The 25,022-nt window shown below is 53.9% G+C and overlaps 7 protein-coding genes across 7 annotated transcripts; 2 read left to right on the top strand and 5 right to left on the bottom strand.

The window, feature by feature from the left end:
• Nucleotides 1-48: 48 nt before the first annotated feature.
• STEHIDRAFT_146372 (uncharacterized protein) lies at nt 49-4,590 on the bottom strand. Its single transcript, XM_007302908.1, has 10 exons — nt 4,064-4,590; nt 3,389-3,982; nt 3,059-3,331; nt 2,935-2,991; nt 2,797-2,868; nt 2,448-2,743; nt 2,255-2,363; nt 1,090-2,190; nt 661-1,025; nt 49-587 (listed from the first exon to the last, which is right to left on the bottom strand). The coding sequence occupies exons 1-10, from the start codon at nt 4,512-4,514 to the stop codon at nt 396-398; spliced, it is 3,510 nt and encodes a 1,169-aa protein (XP_007302970.1). The 5' UTR covers nt 4,515-4,590; the 3' UTR covers nt 49-395.
• A 324-nt stretch (nt 4,591-4,914) lies between these two features.
• On the bottom strand, nt 4,915-10,102 carry STEHIDRAFT_167652 (uncharacterized protein). Its single transcript, XM_007302909.1, has 5 exons — nt 9,058-10,102; nt 6,832-9,001; nt 6,647-6,771; nt 5,949-6,585; nt 4,915-5,889 (listed from the first exon to the last, which is right to left on the bottom strand). The coding sequence occupies exons 1-5, from the start codon at nt 10,027-10,029 to the stop codon at nt 5,372-5,374; spliced, it is 4,422 nt and encodes a 1,473-aa protein (XP_007302971.1). The 5' UTR covers nt 10,030-10,102; the 3' UTR covers nt 4,915-5,371.
• Nucleotides 10,103-11,129: 1,027 nt separating this feature from the next.
• On the bottom strand, nt 11,130-14,780 carry STEHIDRAFT_130284 (uncharacterized protein; the record flags this gene model as incomplete). The annotated part of the gene is made up of 10 exons (XM_007302910.1): nt 11,130-11,819; nt 11,895-12,045; nt 12,111-12,207; nt 12,275-12,647; nt 12,774-13,208; nt 13,261-13,401; nt 13,461-13,982; nt 14,063-14,337; nt 14,398-14,481; nt 14,543-14,780. The coding sequence occupies 10 exons, from the start codon at nt 14,778-14,780 to the stop codon at nt 11,130-11,132; spliced, it is 3,006 nt and encodes a 1,001-aa protein (XP_007302972.1).
• A 393-nt stretch (nt 14,781-15,173) lies between these two features.
• On the top strand, nt 15,174-16,261 carry STEHIDRAFT_146375 (uncharacterized protein). Its single transcript, XM_007302911.1, has 3 exons — nt 15,174-15,520; nt 15,573-15,794; nt 15,860-16,261. The coding sequence occupies exons 1-3, from the start codon at nt 15,325-15,327 to the stop codon at nt 16,165-16,167; spliced, it is 726 nt and encodes a 241-aa protein (XP_007302973.1). The 5' UTR covers nt 15,174-15,324; the 3' UTR covers nt 16,168-16,261.
• Nucleotides 16,262-16,893: 632 nt separating this feature from the next.
• On the top strand, nt 16,894-18,103 carry STEHIDRAFT_130286 (TFIID-domain-containing protein; the record flags this gene model as incomplete). The annotated part of the gene is made up of 5 exons (XM_007302912.1): nt 16,894-16,980; nt 17,034-17,241; nt 17,292-17,449; nt 17,508-17,595; nt 17,661-18,103. The coding sequence occupies 5 exons, from the start codon at nt 16,894-16,896 to the stop codon at nt 18,101-18,103; spliced, it is 984 nt and encodes a 327-aa protein (XP_007302974.1).
• Nucleotides 18,104-20,312: 2,209 nt separating this feature from the next.
• STEHIDRAFT_120530 (uncharacterized protein) lies at nt 20,313-21,903 on the bottom strand. Its single transcript, XM_007302913.1, has 5 exons — nt 21,721-21,903; nt 21,585-21,666; nt 20,623-21,534; nt 20,510-20,567; nt 20,313-20,450 (listed from the first exon to the last, which is right to left on the bottom strand). The coding sequence occupies exons 1-5, from the start codon at nt 21,805-21,807 to the stop codon at nt 20,390-20,392; spliced, it is 1,200 nt and encodes a 399-aa protein (XP_007302975.1). The 5' UTR covers nt 21,808-21,903; the 3' UTR covers nt 20,313-20,389.
• Nucleotides 21,904-22,388: 485 nt separating this feature from the next.
• Nucleotides 22,389-24,997, bottom strand: STEHIDRAFT_155705 (uncharacterized protein; the record flags this gene model as incomplete). The annotated part of the gene is made up of 10 exons (XM_007302914.1): nt 22,389-22,423; nt 22,496-23,239; nt 23,291-23,344; nt 23,407-23,505; nt 23,555-23,721; nt 23,771-23,959; nt 24,018-24,275; nt 24,331-24,586; nt 24,646-24,743; nt 24,819-24,997. 10 exons carry the CDS (start codon nt 24,995-24,997, stop codon nt 22,389-22,391), a joined length of 2,079 nt encoding a protein of 692 aa, XP_007302976.1.
• Between the last annotated feature and the right edge of the window lie 25 nt (nt 24,998-25,022).

Genomic DNA, 25,022 nt, shown 5'->3' on the forward strand with positions numbered 1-25,022 from the left:
AAAATCCTGGCTCCCGGGATCATTCGTTCCGAGCTTGCTATTTCAAAGCGCATAATGACAATGACTCTTCTATCGTGAACGTATATATAGCTGAGACAGCAAGCAAGCACAGAGCGCAACAGATCGCAAGATGGACTGTTCGAAAAGACTGCAGCAGTATACAATAAATCATCGGCAACGAAAACGGTATAGCACAAGGACAAGAGAATCAAGAAACAGTACTGTACACGAGATGAGGGATTCCGAGCAAAGCTTATCAACCGTGCTAACCCGCACTACAACGTCTATCAACGCACCTATCTGCGAGCGCAAGCCCACATCCTTTACCCACCCAAGAAACCAAGCACTGTACACAGGGAATCCACCCACCTCCGTCCAAGCAAGAAGAACATCCTTCACTGCGCCTCCTGGCGCGAGCACGACAACCAAGCGAACCACATCATGGCCTTCAACTGCAGCACATCCTCCTTCCACACCATTATCTGATTCTGTTCCCTGAACTCCTGCGTCAACTTCTCACACCTCGCCACGTTCTCCGGGCTCACGAAATCGATCGCTACCTTGATACAGTCCGCGAGGTTCGCAACCTACAATGTCCAACCATGTCAAACGGCCAATCGGTCAAACATGTTTCGAAGGATAAATGAGGAAAAAGCGCACCTGATGCGCACACCCAGCCGGGATAAACACCGCCTGCCCAGGTCTCTGATAAATCCTATGACTCTTCACCCCATACTCCTGGAACAGCTCCCTCCTCATCTCCCTGTCCAGATACACCTGCTGCCCATGAATCGGGTCGTTATTCGGCTGCCCTCCGTTCGGCACCCTCTTCCTCAAGAACTTCCTCAGCTTTTCAGAGTCGTCGGCGCGGAAGAGATCCCAGGCTGCGACGCCGGGCTTGCCGTCTGGGCCGTCCTCGGCGTGAAGCATGATGTTGATAGCGTCCGCCATGTCCATGTGAAGACGGGTAGAGCCTTTTGAGCCGGGGAGTTCAGTCGTTGCCATCGCGTTGTACATCTTAGGACCTGTATAGAACAGAATATCACTTAGTACAGGAAACGCAGAAATGAGAGCACGGAAAGAACGCACCAAGGTCAGGCGCAACCGCGTTCGCCGGGAAATGCGACGCGATGTTCAACGCCCCATCCCTCCTACAATACCTCGGCATCGGAACCGCCCTCTCGAAATCCTCATAAAGCTCCGGGAACGCCGTCTTGAAATCCATGCTCGGAGGCCAATCCTTCAACTTCCAGACCGCATCCTCTTTCTTCTTATTCCCGTTCGCATTCGTCTTTCCGTTCGTCTTCTCACTGCCATTCACCTTCCCGTTCGCCTGTCCCTCCTTCCCCTTCCCGCTCTGCGCACACACCATCTCCCTCCCCTCGTACTTCCCAAACATCTTGAAGAACTCGCCGACCGTCATCCTCTTGATCTGCTCCGTCTGACATTCCACGATCGAGCACGTCTGGCTCGCATACTTCTCCATGAAATACTCCGGCGTCCACTTCAACTCGAACTTGTCCAACAGACCCGTTACCATGAGCGGAATCCCCTGCGACCACACGGCGCGGAAGAGCTCCTCAGTGAGCTCGCCGTCGGTGAACCGATGGGTAGGGTAACATGGTATGTCTTCCGTGCCGGCTTGGGGGTCGTCGACCGGCGGGGGAATCAAGGGAGGCGACTGAGTAGATGTTGCTGCAGGTTCCGACGTAGTTAGCTGGACAGGAACAACAGGAGCCACCGAAGCGGACCCTCCAGCCTGCTCAACTACTTCAGTAGAACCAGAATCAGCATGAACTTCAGCCGCCTTCCCATTCCCCGTGTTCTCACCGGCATCAGCACCTTTCATCGATACATCTCCCTCAGCGTCCGCCTTGTTCGCCTTGTCCTCCACCTCCTTCAACAACTGCTTCATCTCTTTGATCGTACCAGCAAGCTCAGTCCTGTGGAACCGCGAAACGGCAGAGAAATCCTTATACGCGTGCTCGTTACGACGCGTGCAAGTAAGGAAGAAGGGGTTGGTGACAGCGTGCGATTCACGGCGAGCTTGAAGCGCCGCAAGCTCGTGCTGGGTGGCGTCCGGTCGAGGTTGAGTCAGCTCTCGGACTTTTTCAAAACACTCGGCGCACGTCTCGCGCCCGCACAGGCGGCACATCCACGACGAGGAGAAGATGGAGGTCATACAAGTATCTGTAACGTAAATTAATAATTGTTGAGCCAATGAAGAGGAGTGACGACACAAATAGGCACGTACCACAGGTTGCGCGCACGTCGCTTTCCCTCGGACGACGGATGATTTCCGGCGAGTTGAGATGCTCGAGCTCCTTCTGCAAAATCGGTAATAAAGCTCTCGCGACGGTGATCTGTTTCGCCATAAAACAATCACAACTCGTCAACATGACCCGTAACCTCACTACATCGTCGAAACGAAGAAATAGATGACGCACCTTCGTCTCCCTGATATGCGATTCCTCCAACCTCGTATTCCACGTAGTCGGGAAATTCATGTTCGGAGCGTCTGGCTTCTGATTCTCCACGAAGCTCACCCCAACGATGGTACCCTTCTGGTCCTTCAAGAAGAATCGTATTCCTTGGAAGCGACAGGTATCGCCTGCCCAACGGCGCGTGCACGAAACGCAGCGCGGGAACTGCTCGTGCTTATACCGGGAGGACATGCATCTGTGCAGCTGGAGTTCGGGAATGAGGCCAGCAGGAGGGGTATCCGCAAGAACTTTGGTGGTGCCTGTAAATAAACTGAGGACCAATTCTTCAGAGCGCTATGTGGCATGGACGCACCATCGGAAGGCCCTGTCTGCTTCACTTGTTCCGCACCCATCGGCGTATACCGCAGAGTACCTTGACTCTGCGCTGCGACCCCAAAACAAACCGTCAACGACACAGTCGATACCAGCGCAAACAAACTCAGAAACACACCATTCTGCATCGCCTCTTGCTTCTTCTTCTGGCTTGACCCTCTCCTCGAATTCGAAGCTACACCCACGTCCAGCGCCTGCATTCAATAAAAATGTCCATAGGGACCACTCATGGAGAAACGCACCTTCCGACGGAGGCGCCCTCGCCTTCTTCGCCTTTTTCTTCACACCATCGTCCTCCTCATCAGGCGGGGAAGCTCGCTTTTGACCCTGAGGCGCTGGTGGAGGGGGAAGAGGATGTCCAGGCGGCATATGCGGGTGCCCAGGCGGAGGGCCATACGCAATAGTAGCCCCATATGGGATATAGTAGGGGCCGTACATCTGAGGAGGCGCCAAGTTCGGGTCAGTAGTAGTTCGGGCCATGATACGCGTAGAAGCGCGTTCGGATGTTTGGTAAGCTATGTGAATTGTGAGCAATCATAGAACACGTCTAGGATATAGATTTGGATACAGACTAGCGGGATGGTGTGAAGGACGGGATTGTAACTGATGTGGAGAAGGTTGTTGTGGGTGAGGTGGCTGAGGCGGGGGAACATGTTGATGTTGGTGTGCATGATGTGGGGGACCATGTTGAGAAGGCGGTGGGGGTGGAGGCCCTACGTGTTGATGCGGAGGCGGATGGTGATGGACATGCGCATGAACAGGCTGAGGAGGATGTTGCGAATGATGATGCGATGACGAAGGACGTGATTGCGAATGGTGTTGTTGCTGTTGTTGTTGTTGCTGCTGTTGTTGATGTTGATGATGCTGATGTTGCAAATGTGAAGTGTGTGGGGAATGTTGGGGAGGATGTTGAGGATGTTGAGCGTAAGAAGAATGATGGGGCTGAGGGTGAGGATGTTGATGTTGATGTTGTGCAGCGTGAGCATGGGCCGAATGCGGTGAGGGTGTAGGTCCATGTTGATGATATGGGTCAGGATGAGGTCGATATCCATTCATATCAGTCCTATATGCCGCATGCGGAGGCGGAGGCGCATGAACATGATGCATAGGAGGAGGATACGGGTTCGAAGGCGGTGGCACTTCGCCTGGCGGTCCGGGTCCAGCTACTACACGTACGTAAACGACAAATGAAAGACCGCACTCCGCTCAACACCACTAGCCGTAAGAGAGTGAGAGAGAAGACGTACCTGCGCGTTCGTCAGAATAGGGAGTGGGCGGGACGGGGGGAGGACCGTAGGAAGGCCCGTCACTCGGGCTCGGGTGATTCCATGATGGAGGACCAGGATCCACAGGACCGGCGGGATGCGAATAACCACGGTCGTCCCTCTGTCTCGAGGGCGTTCTTGATGATGGGTCCGGATAGGAAGACGACGAGGAAGAAGATGGGGGTGGCGGGGGCGGTTGTGTCTGTGAGGCTGATGGAGGAGGCGGTGGCGGACCAGGATAAGGATGAGGGTAGGACATTGGGGCGGACGGAGGCTGTTGGTCATGCTTCTTCCGTTCGCTATCCCCGCCCTGATCCCAGCTGGCTGCACTGAGCTTGAAGGACCCCCCAGAGTGCTCCTCACGCTGTGGAGGCGGAGGAAGAGAGTGGTGGGGATGGAGTGCATAGTGAGGGGGGTCGTACGGGGCGGGCATAGTGCGGTGGTCGACTCTGTGAGCGGCGTGCGGGTGAGCAACGGGATTGAGGAGCTGGGGAATGGACGTCCGTCTTGTCTGTGTGTACGACTCTGGGGGATAGACGTTCACAGCCATAGAACGGCGCTTCGTGCGATGTCTTCTCCGCGCTGCAGACGACGACGACGACAGACGACAGACGACGTTGAGCTCAGAGTACGACGGCGAGCGATCAAGTGCCCTCGCGGAGTTCACACCAATTTCATCCTCCGACCAGCATGAACCCCACGTGTGACAGCCCGCGTACTCTCCGTGGCACGGCCCGCGCACCGCCTGCACGGCTCACATACACGCCTGTCACTGTGACTGACGCCCTGCGCTCATTCACGTCCCGCGCACATCACGCATGTAGAGGAAATCGTGTGTACTGCCTGTTATGCTGGGCAAACGGCAGAGAAAGCTATTGTAAAACGTGACACTGGCGACAGACAACGTATAGACAGGTACCGCAGAAGAAGAACGAAAAAAAAACGCGACAATGTACCTCCACGCTTATACAACACACCAGAGAAAAGGAACACCCATTGTACCCAAAAAGATGAATGCAAAATGTAAGCAAGAAATGAGTGAGAAACGACCCGAAGGAAAGACATGTGTATGTATATCACGAAAAGCAGACAAAAAAAAGAGGAAATAAGATCAAGTATGGAACAAGGTAAGGCAAAAAAAAGAGTGTATAGAAAGGCACGAGCAAAAAGTCTCAGCACGGCACAAGGAGCTCAAAACAACTTTCGAAACAACTCGGCGACCTTCGTATACCATGGGGTGAGCAACGGTGTAAAGAAGGGAGGAAATCTTCCGAAGGCCGCCCAATACCGTCATTGCGTCTCATCCGTCGTATGATGGCTTCGCCCGCTCGATGAAGACGTCGACGGGTTCGGACTCGAAGGCCCTTCACCCGTCCCGTTCACATCTGCAGCACTTGGCCGTTCTGCTTCCGGCTCCGTTGCTGGTGCCGATCCAGGCTCTGTCTCCGTCTCAGCCTCCACTTCCGTTTCCGGTGCAGAGTCGAGAGCAGGCGGGTCCGGGTCCAGCATCATAGCCATAGGCGAACGGGGCGACAACTCCTCCAGAGCAGTAACTGCCGTATTCGTATTCGTAGTCGCAGGCGAACGAGGCGATTGTTCTTCCAGCGCAGTCACAGGCGTCGTCGACTTCTCAGGCGAGGAAAACGACGGCGAAGGCAACGACTCGGCCGTTTCCTCCGTCCCAGATCGTTGTATTCGGGGAATCGGTGAAGGTGACGAATCTCCAGAATCTACTCGATGTATCCGGGAAGGAGGATCAAGCGAGTTTTTCCGGGAGGAATCTTCTGTGTGTACTTGCAAGGAAGTATCTATCGAAACGCTAACAGTCAGCATCCCAAACATCCACACAATGAAGCCAAAGCCTCACCTTCCCGCGAAGAAGGCCTCGGAAACTCAAAAGACGTCGGCGACTCCGAGATCTGCGCCAAATGATTCGCCAGCCCCTTCGCCAGCCCACTCGCAGGACTCGACGACGACGAACTCGAAGCCGCCAACGCCAACGCCGGCATCACAGGCACGCCACCACCACTGCTCGACTGCCTCACTTGCGAAGGACTCCTCGACGCCGACCGCGGACTTCCACCCGCAGGCGTCGCCCTCCCCTCCGGCACATGCAACTTCCTCGCCACATTCTGCGCCTGCTGACTCTGTCCCCTCACGACCTCCGGCCTGATATCGGCCCACATCTGCAGCGCCTTGATGGAGCCCCATTCGATGATCTTCGAGTTGAGCCAGATGAGCGAGACGGGTTTGGTCAGGAAGTCGTTGCAGCCTGCGGCTAGGGCGGCGACACGATCGGATTGGAGGGAGGAGGCGGTGAGGGCGACGATGATGACGGCGGAGCGGTATGGGGATGCTGAGATGCGGGATTCAGCATCGGAGGGGGTGCGGGCACCTTCGGATTGAGGAGTGGAGGGGAATCCGAGGGCGGCGTTGATCTTCTCGAGGCGGCGGATTTCTTTCGTGGCTGCGATTCCGTCCATGACAGGCATTTGAATGTCCATCTGTGGAATAAGGCGCATGTAAGGATTGGAAACATGGCCTTGTTTTAAAACTGGAACTCACCAGGATGAGGTGGAACCGTCCGCTCTTCCATTTCTCCACCGCCTCTTGACCGTTCTTGGCGACATCGTACTTGATCTTCTTCTTCTTCATAAACGTGGACAAGATCGTCTGGTTAATAGGGTTATCTGAATATAGCAACATCAGTCCAGTAACGATGAACACATAAAACAATGCACGACACTTACCATCAACCACCAGCACGCTAATCGGCGGTACAATAGTCGCCTCCTGTCCCCCTTTAGAACTCCCCACCCCGCCCACACCAAGCCCCGTCCCACCCTGCGCCCCCTTCTCCACCTGCTGCTTCATCTCATTACTCATCCCCCTCCTCGCACTCGCCCGCCTACTCATCGGCATCGAAGAAGTCGCACTCGCCGGCGTCGTCGGCGACACGTTCCTCGGACTATGCGGCGGCGACGTCGTCTTCCTCAAAGTATCCATCGTGTTCGACTTCCTCGGCGCAAGCAACCTCGGCGTCAACGGCTGCGGTTGCGGTGAATTCGAACTCTGACTTACAGAAGGTCCCGCCGGGATCGGGGTCGGCAATCCACTCGACGTGTCCGCGACAGGCGTATTAGGAGCCGGAGACGACAGTCTCCCCATCTTCGACGACGGCGGGCCTGACTTGCCCGCGTCCTCGGTCGAAGACTCGACGGGAACCAGCTGCACAGGGCTCCTCCGTGGCGTGGAAAGCTTGCTCGGTGCTGCAAGGTACGCAATCCCGACTCTTGTCCGGTCCCTATCCTCCGTCTCTGAAGTTCGTCTCGGAGATTCACTGGCCCTGTTCGACTTCTCGATACTGAAGAACTGCGGCTGACCTCCAGTGAATGACGATCTCTTCTCGCCGCCTGTCGTCCTGGCGCGCGCTTTGGGATGGAAGAAGATACCAGCGGGTTGACCATCAGGGCTCTGAATGACTAGCCCCGACGATGGCGAGGTACCCAACTTGACGGCGGCTTCGGAGAAATAGTCCATACCCTCCGACAGTCCCAGCGGTGAAGGAGGAGCGAGTCTCGCCTCAGTCTCCCCAGGGTGATCCTTCGGCGACCTCAACGATCTCTCTGAATTTGTCCTCGGGCTATTTGCCGGACGTCCGTGAGGTGACCTTGGACTGTTGCTGGGATAGGAAGGTGCCGACTGGACGGAAGGGCTCATGGGTGATGTGGCGATAGGGGAGAAGAATGGGTCGACGGTGGGCTTGGTCGCGGCGGTATGAAGGGCTGTCAATACCCGTCTTGGTCCTGCAGGCTTGGGAATGACGATAACTTCTGGCATTCGAACGATGGGAGAGCCATTGGGTCCAAGAGTCGTTTGAAGAATACCCTTCACAAGCTTGAAGTTCGCAAGGCTCGTAAAATGGATGATAACGCCCGTGTTCCGCGGTTGTGGCATCGCATTGAGACCCATTGCGCGAGCTACCTGTGGCGAAGAACGAGGACGGTGATGAGCCGAGAGGGATGGTCGCTTACGAGAACCAATGTGGAGAGGATATGGCTGTTGTTGTTCTGTCCTCATAGCACGCAACTGTGTCCGTAAGACCGAAACGTCATCGTCTATGAGGATGAAGGAAGGCTGTTGGAGATTTCCTTGACCTCCTGGGCTCGAGGCAGGACTCGAACCTGGGACAGGCCCCGCTTCTGGTAGTGTCTCCAACGCCGATCCAGAACCGAAAGACACCTCTGTCTTCATCGTTCCATTAGACAATTCCGGCGACTCTCTCGCGGCCTCTTCCTCTTCATCAACAGAATCCGAGGAGACGTGGCTCACATCTAAGCCCCACGCTGTCAGGTAGCTCGTAAGATGATGAGCGAATTCACCCTTCGAGCTGGCATAGAGTGAAGCCTTCTTTCCCCTCAACGTCTCGATGAATTGACCCAAATCTTCCAATGTAGGTTCACCCGCAATTTGGAACCCGGACAACGCCTGCATGAAAGGGTCGTCCTGCGCGACTACCACAGCTGGATTCACCACTGAGGGCGACCCACGATCCATAGTCAAGGTCAGCTTACACGTTCGAGTCGATGAGACGGCAGTCGAAGCCGGTTCCTCGAGTTCGAACAAAGCATCGATGTGCTTGAGCAAACGGGTGAGGATGAGTGAGTTCCACGAGGGTTGATCGCGATCTGACCAAGAGTCCACCAATGGATTTGATGAATCGAGGCGAGGAGGGAAGACGTGTGTGATGGTGAACGTGCAACGGAGGGGCATGTCCATATCGGGAGAGGTGGTGCCGCTGACTGGTTCTGTGTTATCCACATCGGCGTCCAAGGGTCTGTCTCGAGGAGGAGCGGCGATATAGAGCCCAATCTCAATACAGTCGCCACGGTGAGCTGTACTGATGATTTGTCGGATAATCTAACGTACGTGTCAGTAACGAGCGCGCATGCTAGTGTGAAGGCGGTAAGACGTACGTGGGAGAGCGTGTAGGATAGCCCGCTGTCGTCACCCCGGACTGCGATGTGCTTCATGCCGACGTCGCCATGAAAGAGTACAAGGTCTATGCCTGCTTCTGCAGCGATTCCGCTGACGGCGTCACCCACACTCTGTATGGCCTCGCCGATGTCAAAGTCGACGATCTGGACGGGTGTAAGGATGGACGCAGGGGAATGTGGCGGGGTAGGATCCTCGGGGTTGAGCTTCGGTCGTGGCGGTTGATGAGGCATGGAGAAAGAGGCGATATTGGCGGACATGTAATTGAGGTTCTTCATGGAGGTGAACATGGCTGTGATAGAAGGGGTAGGGATAGGGAGGGAGCATGCCGAGAACTGTTCCTTTGCAGGATCGAGGACTTGAGGAGGAGAAAGCTGGAGCAACATCTGAATGACCATCTGTACGGAGTCTGCGAGCTCTAGCGAGAGTTCGTGAAATTGGGAGAGCTCGGGAGAGAGCTCAATGGGACGCGGGGATGAGGGGTAATCGGCTTGCTCGGAGGTGGCGGTCGTTCTGCGGGGATTCTTGAGGTGGTCTACTTGGGAGGGAAGAGGGACGGAGAAGGCACGAGAGAGGCGGGGGAGAGGTGGAGGTGGCACTGCAGCCTGATCCATAGGGTTTTGCTCATTGTACAGACGGTTTGTGGGCGTGAAATCGGTCTCCTCGACATGGTCATCGGCACGTTTTCTTTTGACGACATCCTCCTTCTCGTCTGAGCTGTGCAGGAAGCCATTGCTTTCTGTCTCTGAGAGCCCAGACTCCTGGTCGGAAGAACTGAGGTCTGGTGGCCTGTCTGCGAGGACGGGAAGGGGGAAGGAAGCTGGAGGCTCTGATGGCCAGGCAAAGGAGAACTTGTTCGAGGGGGGTAACTCGACGACTACCGCCTCCTGGCCTTCGCTGTCGCCGTCTGCGTGGAGGACACTCGGGAGTCGGACGGCTGGAAGCTTGGACATGAGCAGCCGCTATCCGCACTTGGGTCGCGACGGAGAGGAGCGAACAGCCGAGCGCCTTGAGCGGCGCAGGGTGCGGTAGGAGAAGGGAGGGGGACGGCGCGGACGTCGAGGACGGTGGAGAGGGGCAGTTGGAGGACGGGAGGAACGGTGAGGGAGTGGCCAGGACAGCGAGTGGCTCAAACAGAGACAAATATCGCGCCTGTTCTTTGACGGCTCCTGTTCGTGTTGGGAGCTGCGCGGCTTACCCCCGTCTATTCTCGTCCTCGTGTGTGCTGCCTGCCAGCCCTTTGAAACGTATTTCTTTAAGCTCTTCTGACGAACCGGCTTCGCTTCGACGTCTTGCTGCTTCCCCACTGATCTTTTATATCTGGACACGATCATCCATATCAACCTATGGTAACCTCTGGCCCCAATGTTCCCAGAACGTGCAGTCACCCATCATCCAGAAACAGGGGCCACACAGCATGATGAACCCACTAGGGGCAAGACCTATCCCGTTTGCAGTCGCCGCTGTGACCCTGCCCCCCTTGAATTCCCATTACTCAAACCCTTCGCCACCCCAATCTTCACCTCGTCTGCTTTCTTTCCTTTCACGAGACGGCGCAACCTCAGCCTCAAGGATCATCTATGGTTTCGGGTATATGAATCTACACTACTGCCTCCATACCATAGCCCACGAACGAGTGCCGCGTGTATCACGAACTTACTCCAAGAAGTATTGAATACACACCGTGGTTCCTGTCGATGCGATCTCTCCACGGCCGAGTTGTGGCGAGACTCACCCGATCATACAACGGCTGTGTCGTACATACTTCAGTATGAGCTGTCTACTTACGAGAAGTTACGACCAGGCTCCAAGCACTCCAAGCTTTTCAGTTCGCCGCCAGATTCACAGCAACGGGTGAGCAGTGAGTAAAGAGCAAGATAACTAAATTGATCATTCGCCCGACGAAAAACCTCGCAAAAATGTACATACAAGAAAGTAAGAATACCACCTCAACGACGAGACCCGTTCCCAGCATGCGCATGTATCACAGGCAGACGAGAATATAGAGATGTCCCGCCTACCACAGACCGACAAACAAAGTACGTATCCACATTCAATACTGCAACTCCACATCCCCCTCCGCGACCAGATCCATATCATGATAGCTGACCTTCTTCCCCGCCGCAGCCCTCGGGTCCTCCTTCGCATCCGGCGGCGGAGGCGGCATAACCCCACCCACATCCGAACCTCTCCCGCCCCCACCGGCGCCCCCACCTCCACCTCCTCCACCCCTCTTCCTTCCGTTCCTCCTCCCTCCATCGTCCGGTAACGCCTGGTCCAATCCCGCCGGTTTCGCAGGTAAACCAGCAGACGGAGGCAACGTGCTCGGCAGACCACCAAGGTCCATGGAGCCATGACCATGAGAGTGTCCGTCGTAGCCAGGCGCATACCCACTGATGCGGTCACTCAGTCGTCGATGGTGGACGCCTTCGTCGCCGCGACGGGGTGGTGGGGGCATCGCGTAGCTTGGAGGACCGTAAGGATAAGCGTACGGGTCCCAGTAGCCTCCATTCGCGTAAGGTGGTGGTGGTGGAGGGTAGTACGAGCTGTAATACCCGCCACCGGCGACACTGGGAGCGTTACCTCGACCGTAGTCGCTGATGTGGCTGCCTGGAACGGCTTGGTGGCCATAGGCTTGTGGAGGGGGTGCTTGGTTCCCACCAGGGTTCGTCGTAGAGGGAGGGTGCGTGAACGGTTGGATGTGGTGCGGGTCGAGGGCGAAGTTGTTGAAGTAGTTGATATCCTATAGTAGAACACACGCAAGGGAAATTATTAAACATCAGAGCCTGAAGAGTAGTGGACTTGCGCTCACACTTACCAGGTCCAGATCCTTGATGACCTCACCATGTTTGTTCGCGATATGTTTCTCGACGAATGCAGTGGCCTTGAAGAGCTTCCCGCATTCCTTGCAACGATATTTGCCCTCGTCCTCCTGCTTGATATGAGGCTCGACGGCTTTGCTCAAGGCTCTATTCAAAGGGAAATTGATTAGTTAGATCCTGATCTCGGAGGAAAGTCGGAAGGTGACACGTACTCGTCGTAGCTTTTACCGCCGTACGCTCGAGGGTCCACTCCGTTCCTGTCAATCAGGAGCGCAACCTTGGAATCCAACCAGTCAAGCCAACGATCATCTTTTTGACAAATAAGTAAATCACGAGAATCTCACACAGGCTGGAAGGTTGATAAAAAAGAGCGTACCGTTTCTCCTCCAGTCCCTACTGACATCTCCCGTCCTCTCCTTCAACGTCACATCCCTCTTACTGTCCTTGTCCCTCTCCTGGTCGTCCTTCTCGGCCTTCTCGCCGCCATTTTGTTCGCCCTCCTTTTCTTCCTCTTGCTTGACTTCCTCTTCCTTCGAGTCCTCGTCCTTGACATCGTTAACCTTCCCGCTATCACCAGCACTAGCAGCTTTCGTGATATCTTCCTTCATAGCCTTCGTCAACGGCTTTCGAGCATGCATAATACATTTCCTCTGAAGTTCCTCCAGATGATCGGTAACAATCGCGCAGTAATAGCATGCGTGGAACGCCGCACGAAGATATGCCAAATACAGATCAAGCGCAATAGTCGTCTGTAAGCCCCGCGTCAACAACACCGTTCCCGAAAGAAACAGGACCAAAGACAAGGCAGAAGAATAGGCTCTCAGTGAAACGTCCCCACTCGCGGAAGTTGGATATAAACAAAGATGGAGACGCACCTTCTTAATACCAAACTCCACCTCGTCGTTGACATCGACAGTCCCAGACTCTTGCAACTCCTGTATGACCTTCTCAATCCTCTTCTCTACTGCCTCGGTGCCCCGCATCTTCGGCTCGGGATCCTCAGGGTCCTCCTCCACCTCACCATTGACGTCAGGCATTGCGACATCTTGCGACGGGGAAGGAGGCTCTACGTTGGCCTCACCGTTCTCGCCTGCGCCCTCAGTGTCGGTCTTCTCCTTCGGAGGGACGAAAGGAGGGATCCTTGTCTTGCGAAGCTCGTAATATTCTTCCTCCAAGATGTGAGCAAGGGCCTTAGCATTGACGAGGTCCTTCTCAAGACGGTCCGGTTTACTGGCGACTTCCGGAGCGTGGCGAACGCGGTTTTTGAAAGGATGGGTATTGTGAAGGACATGGAGCTTGAAACCGTCAATCTAGCACAGACTGTTAGAGTTTGCAAGGGTGTGAGGTGTGCTTGAAACGCACCTTCTTATCGTTTAGCTCGCTCATGACCGCGGTCATGTCGGTGTCCTCACGGAATTTGAGCCATCCAGCCCGGTAGTAATTCCTCTTCTGCAGAGGGTCTCCAAGAGCGAGGTAGACATATCCCGGGAGCCTGTCAAGAGCCTACATGGAACCACTCGTAAGTAACGAATTAAGTATTGAAGACGAGTGAATATACAAACACCGACGGTTTCCAGCTTGACCCGGCCGATATCGGGTGGGATGGTGCGGATCATGACTTGATGTCCCTCCGAATGTACGGAAATCTCCTCGCCACGATTCTTCTCTCTGCCATCCTGCCGGGCCCTGCCATTAGACTTGCCACCATCATTCTCGTCACCCTCATCATCATTTCCCAGGTTAACCTCTTCCTCCATCTTCATCGAGTCGTCAGCAACAGGCACAGCAGGAGCCATATCAGAATCAGCGTCCTCCGGCTTGACTTCCTTCTCCTCCTTCTTCGAGGTGTCATCCTTTTTCACGGTCGCGTTCTCCTTCACTGGGGAAGGGGGTGCTTCTGCGGGTGTGTGCTCCTGGAAATCAGGGTCGAACCGCCCAGACTCGAGATCGAAGAGGAAGGCGTTGAGACGTCCTTTCCACCCCTCCTTCCTCACACGTTTGCGTAAGTTGACGTATTCTGGAGAGGGGTCGTACTTTTCAGCGAACCAAGGCGACTTCTTGTGATGTTCGAACATTGATTGGAGCTGAAGGACAGTAAGAAGCAAACATCAGATTGAGACGCCAATGACAAAGGGATGTGAGCCAAGCGAAAAGTAAGAAATACCTGGTTTGCAGAGAACTCTTTCTTATATTTCTCCCAACGCGTTCTAATGCCGTTACGTGGCCTGCTGCCATCGCCAGCATCCTGCTCAGCAGCCTTGTCCGCGTTGTCTTCCTCAGCAGCTTGCTGAGGGTAATAGTAACGGAACCATTCGGCATATTGCTTCAAAGAGGAAGGATAATCAAAGGTATGGGGATCGGGAGGCGCTCTTCGAGTGGAGGCCGAGTAACTACGTCTGGGCGGTGATGAGCCGTATCCGTATCCTCTCGAATGGGCGTCTGACGGAGCCCGGTAACCGTGAGAACGCGAAACACAGTGCGAACCCCAACCGAACGTACCATAATCATCTGCGTATCTTGGGCGAGGATCGAACCGATCCCTGTCCCTGTCGTACGGGGAAGGAGAACGACGCCGTTTGCGAGCTGGGGAAACGTGGGAATAAGAGGTGGGCTCGTACGACAATAGAACGTGTGACTGGCATACCGTCGTCTCCTGGGCTGCGGCTTCGCCCTCTGCGTCCATAGTCATAGGCTGCTCTGTCTCGCTCGTAGTTCCATCTGTCCCTCTCGTACGCGTCCCATTCTGCACGGTAAGGGTCAGGCGCGTAGCTATCCGGACCCGACCTCGGGGGGTACGAACCTCCGCCTCCACCACCGCGGTATGGTGAACGAGACCGGGAGCGGCGAGGAGGAGGGTAGCCAGAGCCAGACCAAGAGGACATGATATGAAATGGGACGAAGAGAGGGAGTAAAGCTTAGGTGACTTCGAAGAAGAGGAGTGAGACTGAGGAGAAGAGAGAAGAAAACGGAAGACGGCTGATCAGAGCCATGGACGGAGAGAGAGAGCGATGCGTGAGTGAAGAACAGACCTCTTAAGATCGCGACACTGACACTGTCTGGCTGCTCGTCGTCGTGAACGACGGTGGATGAACAGCTCAGAAGACGTGATTCGTGTTCGCGACCAACGACTGGAACCGGCCAGCGACACCGCCGCCTCACACGCATGCGCCTTTCGGGCTCCGCTCTAATCCCCGGCAGCCGTCCCGCCACGCGCCACACCCCTCTTCGCTTGGAATTTTACAGTATCTCACCGCAATGCCTGCTGCAGACTCTCGCTTTTCTCTCGATGACCGCTTCGGCGAGGAATCTGCTGCAGAGTCTTCTACTCAGGCTCTTGAGCGCGAAGAGGCGTCTGACAGTCGTCACCCAGACTCTGGCGACGAAGAACAGCCAGAGGACGAGCAGGACGATGCACTGGGCGAAGGCATGGACCCCTCTGGCTTTGCTGGGCCAAAGGTTATCAAGCCATTGACTCCAGAAGCCCTCGCCGCCTTTCAAGCCGCTCAGAACAAAGCCGGTGTCATTTATATCTCTCGTATACCTCCAGGCATGCGGCCAATGAAGGTCAGGCATCTCATGAGCCAGTATGGCGATGTCGGACGAGTATATCTACAGCAAGAGGGTGCGTCTATCCTACGCCTATAGTTTTTGCTCGTTCTCAATCTGCCACATAGATGCTAAACGTGCCTACTTGCGCAAGAAGTATACCTCCACGAAGAAGGCCCATTACACTGAAGGCTGGGTCGAATTCAAGGACAAAAAAGTGGCGCGTTCTATCGCTGAGATGTTGAACGCACAACCCATCGGGGGGAAGAAGGGGACACGATGGAGAGACGATGTGTGGACAATGAAGTATCTTCCGAAGTTTAAGTGGAACATGCTCACGGAGCAAGTCGGTGCGTGGAATCCGTTTTTTCCCACTGTTGATACAAAATTGACACACCGTTGGCTTTTTCTCTAGCCCACGAAGCTGCAGTTCATACCGCTCGTCTACGCGTTGAAATCTCTCAGTCAAGGTCCGAACAACAGGAATACTTGAAGAACGTCGAGCTCGCTCGCGTGCTGGACAAGCGCGCGGAGAGAAAGCGGCAGGCTGGAAAGGACCCAGTTTTGAAGAGACCCGAGTCGAAGAAAAGGTCGGCAGAGGAGGATGTAGGACAAGGTGATAAGGAGAGGCGGTCGAAATCGAGGAGGAAGGAGACAGAGCCGCGCACTGAGGGTAATCATCCTGACAAGCAGCTACAGGGTGTGCTGGGCAGCATATTCTAGGTTGTGGTGGCGTTTACTGCGCCGGTGGATATGATGTTTTGACTATTCTAGCAGGTTTATTGCAATGCATCATTCTGGACAAGGTACCCGTCCTGCCCACTTGCCTTCAAAGCTTTCTCGATGTGCACTAGTCCCCCGGCCTCCCATTGGTGCGCGCCCAAAGGCGTTCCTGTAATATGGCTATCACCTGAGCCCTAAGTCACCATTTTCAGAATCTTGCGTTTAGAGCACCAAACATCCACAGTACTGTGAAAGTGATAGGTGCAGTGACCAAAGTGTATGTCTGCAGGGACATTTTGGAGGGCTTGATCTCCTGTCGCCACCGCCACACCGGCATCGTCGACGTAACGTGTGTCCATGACCATAGGCGCTCGGTTGACCTTGTCTTCCTACCACTACACGCTTGACCTTGGATTCTTAATGCACATTGTTCTCTCATAGGCAGAACTCTCTTGAACCTGCCTGATCAAGAACACGCTCAATTTCAACCCACAGGTTCACCATTGCTTTGAACCAAAGAGCTAGTAGTCGCACGTTTAGCTACTAGCCTGCAGACAGGAGTACCACTCACACGAGCTTGCTATGGCGTCCAAGAAGGCAATCACAAACAGCAATGACATTCACGAGCAAAAGAAGGAGTACAAGTATCAGCAGGAAATCTCACAAATGGTGTGTCCTTACTTTTTGTCCCACTATGGGCGCGTTTGTCTGACGCGTCGCGCGTAGATGTTTGTCTTTGGCGAAATTCAAGACCCGCAAATTGACACCGTCAATCTAGTGGAGGACATCATTCGCAGTCAGCTTGTTGAACTCGTATGCTACTAGTTCACTTCTAGTCCTGAGTATGTACTGACTCTATGGTGAAGATCGTACAGGCACGCGCCCAAGCGAACCGCCGTGGAGTACGCTATATCTCCGCCGAAGACCTGATATTCCTCATTCGCCACGACCGTGCCAAAGTCAACAGGCTGCGTACATATCTGTCTTGGAAAGACGTTCGGAAGCATGCCAAGGACTCGAACGCGGACGGAGGTGGTGGCGTGGAGGTGGAGAATCTGGAAGACGGTGCTGATGGTACGTTGTCCATCTCTATATATTCTTGGTGTTATGCTCAATGGCTGCAGACAAGCTCACGACGAAGGCTCAGAAGATTACCATCAAGCTTCCTTGGGAGATCACGACTATATATTCGGAAGTTTTGAGGCAAAGTGGACATCAGTCAGACGACGAAGAGGACGAGGACGATCTCGAGGCTCAAGAAGCGTCTCGCGAGCGCCTCAAAGTACGCCAGATTGCCATATCATCTTCAAACCTCTTGCTGATTGCGCTGGGATCGTTAGGAAGCGGACGACGTCACCAAACAAATGACTAGGGAAGAATACCAACATTATTCTGACTGTCGCCAAGCGTCCTTCTCTTACCGCAAAAGTGAGTCGCACATCAAGTTTCTCCCTGCCGGCGTCAACTCATCAATACGGAATGGCATCTGTCAGCCAAGCGATTTCGAGAATTCTTGAACCTCCCCTCCCATCTCGACCTGAAGTCCAACGATGACACAGTCGACATCGTAGGCTTCCTCGCCTTCGAAATGGTCCGGTCGCTTACCGTCGCGTCCTTGGAAGTCAAGAAGGCACTCGAAGAGTCTTACCTGCGTGAAGACCACAGCACATCACCCCTCCTAGGCAAACGCAAGGCCGGCATGGGCTTGGACTCGCCCAACAAACGTCGGCGAGAAGAGACACCGGACGACGACTCAGATACGCCGTTACCTGCGTGCTCGCTCTTCATGCAACCGCCGGAAGCGCGAACCGCGCTGAGGCCCGAGCATATTCAGGACGCGTTCGCCAGGCTGCAAGGAGATTGGTCTACGTCTCGTACTCGGGGTATGCGAAATTGGCGCGGCGGTCTTATCAGGACGAGTGTCAGTCTCATCTGAAGGTGCATCACTCGTCCTCAGCCCTGTGTATGTATCTATAGACGTGTATCTTTATAAGTTATTTCTGGATGTATTCTTCGGTATTGCTACATGTTACAAGTATTGTTGGTCCTTCTTTTGTACGGATTCAGGGAATGTTAAACAGCGGAATCAGAACAACAAAGACGCAGCGATCTCCACGTTCCCACCCGCGGCTTCCAAACTACGGATCGCAACCTCCCGTGAAGCACCCAACCCAATCAAAGTTTCTATAGCCTCCTCTGGAAACCTCGAAGCCCCGACACTAGGAGCACCTTGCCCTCTTCCTATCCCACCAGCAGGTCCAGCGCTAGGTGCAGCACCAAGAGTATGACCAGCACCGGTGAACGGTGCATTCGGTCGTGGTGTTGACGAGGAAGGGCCGGCGGTGGCGGTCGATGGACCAGCTTGCGGCTCGTCTCCATGCTGTCCGGCGTCGAACATACGCGCTTTATCGGGAAGTTCGTGCTCAGCGAGGAATTTGACTTCTCGTCCTTGGATGCGAAGAACATTCTTCTCAAGGTCAATGCATGCTTGGTGAGCCTTCAACATGTCGAGTCCCAAAAGGAGGTCGACGTCCCGGCCCTATTCCAGATACAATACCCAAAATCAGCCAACAGAAAACAAAAGGACGATGAACTTGACCAGACCTCCATGATTGTGAACGAACAGGGCAGATGGACGTCAGCCAGCTTCAGCTGTGCGCTGTGCACCCTGCCCAAGATTTTTGCGGTACCCACTCCACGAGCGATTCCGGCGAATCGTTTGTCGAGAAGACGCATGAGCCTAGACAAAGACCGATTAATGGATCTATAGGTAGCAAAGAGGCATGAAGACCTACCCGCATGATTCTGCGCATTCAGGGCTGACTAGAAAGTTCATGATAAGTCTCAACGAAATCCCTGCTCTGATAAATATGCGCTCACTGATGGTCTGTTGAGCACCACTATCCACGAAAGCCTTGACTTCTCTACCGTTCACCTCAACGGGAATACTGCGCCACAGAGGGTCAGCCTCTGAGCGCCAATCCCGTCAGACAATCCTAAACTCACTAGAGCATAGTAACGCGCCCGAAACTCTCGGGAGAGTACTCTAGCGCATGCTCTAAGTTCTCCATGACAGCCTGCTGACGGATGGCCTCCTCGATCCTCTGTTGAGCCTCGACATCATAAGGGTCCGCGTTCAGACGTTCAACCTCTCTATCTGCGTCCGTGTGGCGCTGGCTGGTATTGCGAAGAAGTTCTGCGAAGAGGGCGGGGTCGTTTTGTGCTGCTGCTGCGATCTCGGGTTGCGTCTGGATGAGGATTATAATAATGACCAGATATGGGCTCATGAGGACTAGGTTAGATCAAGGAAGGCGATGGTAGGTCGCACCTCGCGTAATTGGGCCATGAGTGCAGGATCCCCGAGCAACTGCAGGCGCATCATCTCCGAGTCTTGTTCAGCGGGACCGGGTCTACAGCAGCTCTTTCATTTCACAAACTGCATCTAGACAGATGGGAAGATACGCACTGTCCGGCTACATTGACCTTCCGTCTAAGCAAGAGCATAGCGTGTTCCCCCACACCGAGGTCTCTCATGGTGGCCTTCGGATTCGACAGATCCCGTCCCTCGAAAGTGATACTCTGCTCATGTACAGGAATATTTGACTATCAAAGTTGACAATTGAGAACGGGGCCGTATGAGCAAAGGAGAAACTAAATGAATGGATGTATCTCAGGAGTGGCTTGCCTCGGCCTCCAGCAGCGCCATCACGTTCTCCAATTCCATGTTAGGGTCGATTTCCACCACGAACGACTGCCCGAAATCGTTGACGAATGTGAGCTCCATGTTGGTCGATTTGGTGTTGGATGAGAAGGGGATGCGAGTTGAGGAATTCGAGTGAGTGGTCGGAACCAAAGTTAGAGTGGCTCCGAAGTCGAGATGCAGCGAAGTTGTGGCGTGTCAGACAAAGAAAGGGCTTTAGGGCGGCTCAATATGGTCTGGCAACAATGTGGAAGAAAGACAGGAATGGACCCAGGCTCGCTCTAGGATGCGCTCTGCTTTCATGGAGGACTATAGCTGGCGTACGTGGCCTGAAGCTCAGAAGGTGCTAGAATGCTCGCGGTCGTTAGACGCGCTGCTTACTACAGGGGCAACTGGGACGCGTATGTTTCACGACGCGTCCGTACTTGTTGCCAAATAAATGTGTGTAATATATCCGTCAGGCCATTGGCCACCCTCTAGTAAGTATCATACAAAGCCCCTACGTCCACATGAATGCACAACTCAATGATGACCACCCGCTCCTCTTCCCGTAAGATAACTCCTGGCCTGAGAGTAGCTCGATCTATGGATGAACGCGGTCAGTTATGATATCAAGGCTGACATGAGTAATAAACGAATTACAATCTCGACCCTTTGGAGAGTAACGCGCTCTCGAGAGCAGACGGAGACAAACTCGCATCTAATGAAGACGGGAAGTGAGCAAGATAACCGGCAGCAGAAACGATGCTACCCACCACTAATGTCGCTGAAGCTCGACGCAGACGACCCATGGTTGCTCCCCTTCTCGCTCGCCTTTCCGGTCATAACGAGCCCGTTCAAGCGCATATGCGAATGCCCTCGGACGTTGCGCGTAGATACCGAGGGAGGACTCCTGGACTTCCCTGGCGAGAAATGCCTACTCATAGGTGACTGAGAATCTGGCGGAGGCGAAGGCATGGATGGAATGGAACCTGGTGGAGAAGACGCGCTGGAAAGACTCTGTCGACTCGCACTGCTGCTCATTGTTCCATGTCGAGGCCTCTCTTGGATGATATCCCGACGAAGCGACGACGTCGAAGGAGTGCCAACACGTCCACGATCGACCTCCTTACCCTTACCCTTTGTCTTGCCACGAAGTGAACTGACCAGTCCCAGATTCTCATCCGTCATCATCTGCTCCAAAGCTTTGAGCTTATTATCCAACTCTTCCTGTTCTCCCAGCTGCCGTTCCGCTTCCTCTTCCTTATTTGCTATTTCATTCTCGTCCGACTCCGATCCAGACGAGAGCGGAGAAGTGGGACGAAACCCGCCGGACTCCTTGCGGTGGCCTTGGAGAGTGAGAATGGACGAAGACGACACCCTATTGAGACGAGCGGGCGAGTTTGTGCCTAAGGAGTTCAGTCGAGCTCGCACGCCGAGGGGAGCGCCCAGTCTACTGGGGGAGGAAATGGGAGATACGCCTCCACGAAGAGTCTGTCTGCGCAAGGATACGAGTCTGTCGGGAAGTCGAGGTGTTCCTTCGGTGATAGTTGTGTCGATGTGAAGGCTAGGTGGACTAAGAGCCCCTCCTATGTCCTGAAGGCCACGTAGGTCTTGTTCATACCGTGTCTGAGCGCGATAGAGAAGGTATGGAAGTGGCACGTCGAGACGAGAAGCCAAAGCTTTCCCTGGATATATGTGAGTCAGAATAGGAACGATAGTGCAGAAAGGAACGTACAATCCGGAGTAGCACTTTCGGTGGCGCGCGACCTCGCTATCACATCCCATAAATGATTCTCCTTCTCCGAATTCCAGACTATCTTACAAGGAATGAGTTCCGAATGCATTACAATAGCAGCTGAGCGGTAACTCACGGGAGGAGGGTCATGGGGAGACTGTTCGGTACGATTCGTTGGGATGCGGACAATGACTCTGACGGTGGGGGCATTCTGTGAGGCCATAACAAATCTCTAGTCAAGATGAAGTGTTGTAGACGCAGAGGTGATGAGTGAGTCGACTTCAGGACATGCACCTACAGCGCGATGAAGTGGTCAGCACAGGAGTGTCCTCGAGGGTTTGCGTTTAGCTCAAGCTGATGTACAATAGCCGCCGTAGTAGTCCGGTAAACCAAATACAGCACGAGCTCGTGCTGGCGCCGGCGGTGAGTCTAATTTGCAAAGGACTAGCGCCACAAAGACCCCTATCGACGGCTTCAAATCGAACACCTTCTGAGTTCCCCGTTGTGCAGTGCACTTCATCCTCGTCGAAAAAGACGCGCTCACGAAGGGATCCGAATCTGCTAGTGATGTGATTGCATGCAAGCTCTCTACCGTGAGTGAGAAGTGACTACGTAAAACAAACATGCATGGTATTCGTATGGATGGAATATTAATGCATATTCATATGATGTACAATAAAAAAAGACGACTGGAAAGCGCATGAACCGAGTCCGATGTGGCCAAAGCGAAATGTTGCCGGGTACAGAAATGTAGAACGGAGGCCTTTGCACGCCTACGGCCGATACCTGGACGCAGAAGGCCTTTTACTGGCTCGGATGGTGCTGTTGGTGGTGGTTGTCTATTAAACACGCTCAGTAAACTGATCATAACCAACAGGACAAGCTTGGGAAAATGGTAAATGTCTACTCACAAGGTGAAGGCGAAGTCTGCATGATGGGAACTTGCGGGTTGTCCGCAAAGTACTGCCAAAAGTCCATCCCAAGTCCTCGCCCATCGGCATTCGTCTGCAGAAAATCGAAGTCATCGAAACTCGGAAGAAATTCTGACCCCATCTGCGGTCCAAGAAGCGAGGGGGCAAGGAATGCTTGCGGCAGTTGAGCTGGCGTGGTCGAGGACGAAGCTGGCGACTGAGCCTGGCTGGGCACAATAGGATGTTCGTTTTGTTGTTTCTCGGGTGAAGAAGGAACGGTGGTGCTATTGCTGGCGTGTCGGCCATCCATCTTCGCCATATGATCATCCCACTTCCCTATGAACCCCTGGATGACCCTCGCACATCTCATGGCATGGTGGTCGGGGAAGAGTGCGACTTGCATCAGACGCTCGACAGTCTTGGCGAGAAGCTGATTTGTCGCGCCTGGGATCTGTCGTACGTCTCGAAGATGTAGCATGATGAACTTGAGGGCGATTATAAGAGCAGAGGCGAAGGAGATCATCCCGTAGAAGGAGTCTGGGGCAGTGGATAGCATGCTATCGTCAGGAAGTGAGAGAATAGTGACGAGGAGAGCCTCGGCTGAGGTGAGGGCGTCGCGAGCACCGTTCAGAGCGAAGTTCGTGCCGTTTCGCTTTAATCGCAGATGATCGACGACGTCGAGTTGAGAGGGGAATGTGGCACGTAGACCGTGCAGTGTGTGCATGAGGAAGAGCACTCGACAGACTACAACAGTTTCAGTTATGGCCACCACCAGTCAAGATACGAAACACGTACAGTAGTATGATGCAACCAACATATGGAAATAGAATGGTTCGTAGGACGTAACGACTATGTGGTGGAAATTGTGAGTGGCGAAAACTCGAATAAAAGTCGGTTGCGTTACTACGTACCTGGTAATGAGCGTACTTGTCTATGTAAGCCGTCCAAACGAAACAGGATCTCGGCGACATCTCGAAAATATCGATCCGATTGGTTGAGCTGATCAGGCACTACGATAGAATGAGCGCTGATCTGCACCGGGTGATGCGAACTACTAACTGTGTATCTGGAGACCAGCGTCCAAGAAGTCAAGTAGCCGAGCCTGCTGACCGAGCCTGCAGTCTCGGGCTTGAGCTACCGTGGTGAAGGCGTTTATTGGAAGCTTTCGGTTCTCGACTTTTGTGGCCAGCTTGGAAGAAACCGCTCGACCTGTGCCAAGACAAACTCTGCAGAAAGGTTAGCTAGCCGCAGATCGTCCGTTCTGATGAGACTTACAGAGATTCGATATTATGTAGGGAAACCCACAGCCGTTCCTTTTCCTCGGCATCTGCAAGTTCAATAAGATCTGCGTGCGATAACTCTTCACCTGTGGCTTTGCGTGCGTTGAATTGCTCTACGATTCGTGTCGCCTTGTCTATGCCAAGTGATGAACACATGTTGACAGCCGCGGCCGCGATTAGACGGCTATAAGGTAGAAGTCAGTATTGCTTTGCACTGCTCAAGATATGGCGGCAATCCCGACCTGTCGTGTGAGTCGGTGACACTAGGCCACAATGCCAGTATCATGAAAGCCCGAATCGTGGCCAGCGCAGGAGTAGAGTTGAATACGTGCTGCATCATGGATTCCTCGGTCAACCGGCGTAGTCCTGGTGCGACCGTTGAACGTGTAATTGGGTCCATATGCCGGCTAGCGACGGTGCAACGTACGAGATCGAGGATCCCGTCATCACGAAGAGAATGCGGTGGTAACGCAAGCCACGGAGCGTAATGTGTCTCGAAACTGAGAGACGGTTATGATGAGCCGCCTATTCTGGGAGATAGACGGACGAACGTACAATGCTAGCAGATGTTCTTTCTGTTCTGAGGAAATTACAGTCTCTATACTGAGAGACGGTCCCAGGTTTATCGACGGTGGCGTGGGACTTTGCTGTTTTGCGAGTTGACTCATAGCCAGCATCGGGACGGCGGTCCAGTCTGGTATACCTTCGACCTCAACGAAACTCCAGGGAGAATACGAATCACCGTTCGCCGAACAGGACTCTTTCACCGAAGGCATGGAGTCGAGGATTAACTCTCCCAAAGTCGATGCTCCTGTCGAATGGGATCGTCAAGTTTTGGGACATCTACATAGAAGCTTATCTTATACATACCAGGAGGGGGTGAATAAGTTCGCAAGTCTGTCATACCAGACGCAGAAGGATTGATGATATCCTTCTCGAAGGAGCATGGTATGGCGAGGACATCACATCTAGTGATTGTACGAAGACATACGGGCTCAGTCGCGGTAAAATGACGTGTAGAAAATCAAAATAAATTAACTGACCTATGGCATCTAAGGCGTAGAGGTGCAGTTGAGGAGGAGTGTGCATCTAGGAGCTCGCAGCGCGTCTTGTGTTTGCGACAAGAGGCGCATGCCTGACTGCTCTTTGGACGTTTATGCTTTCCGGTGGAGGAATCCGCTGGCTTCCCTCCGGCGGCAGAGTCGTCGCGCGAGCGCTTCATGGTAAAGAGATGATGGCGAGTGGAA

Source organism: Stereum hirsutum, assembly GCF_000264905.1.
Source record: "Stereum hirsutum FP-91666 SS1 unplaced genomic scaffold STEHIscaffold_5, whole genome shotgun sequence".
Classification (NCBI taxonomy): Eukaryota; Fungi; Basidiomycota; class Agaricomycetes; order Russulales; family Stereaceae; genus Stereum; species Stereum hirsutum.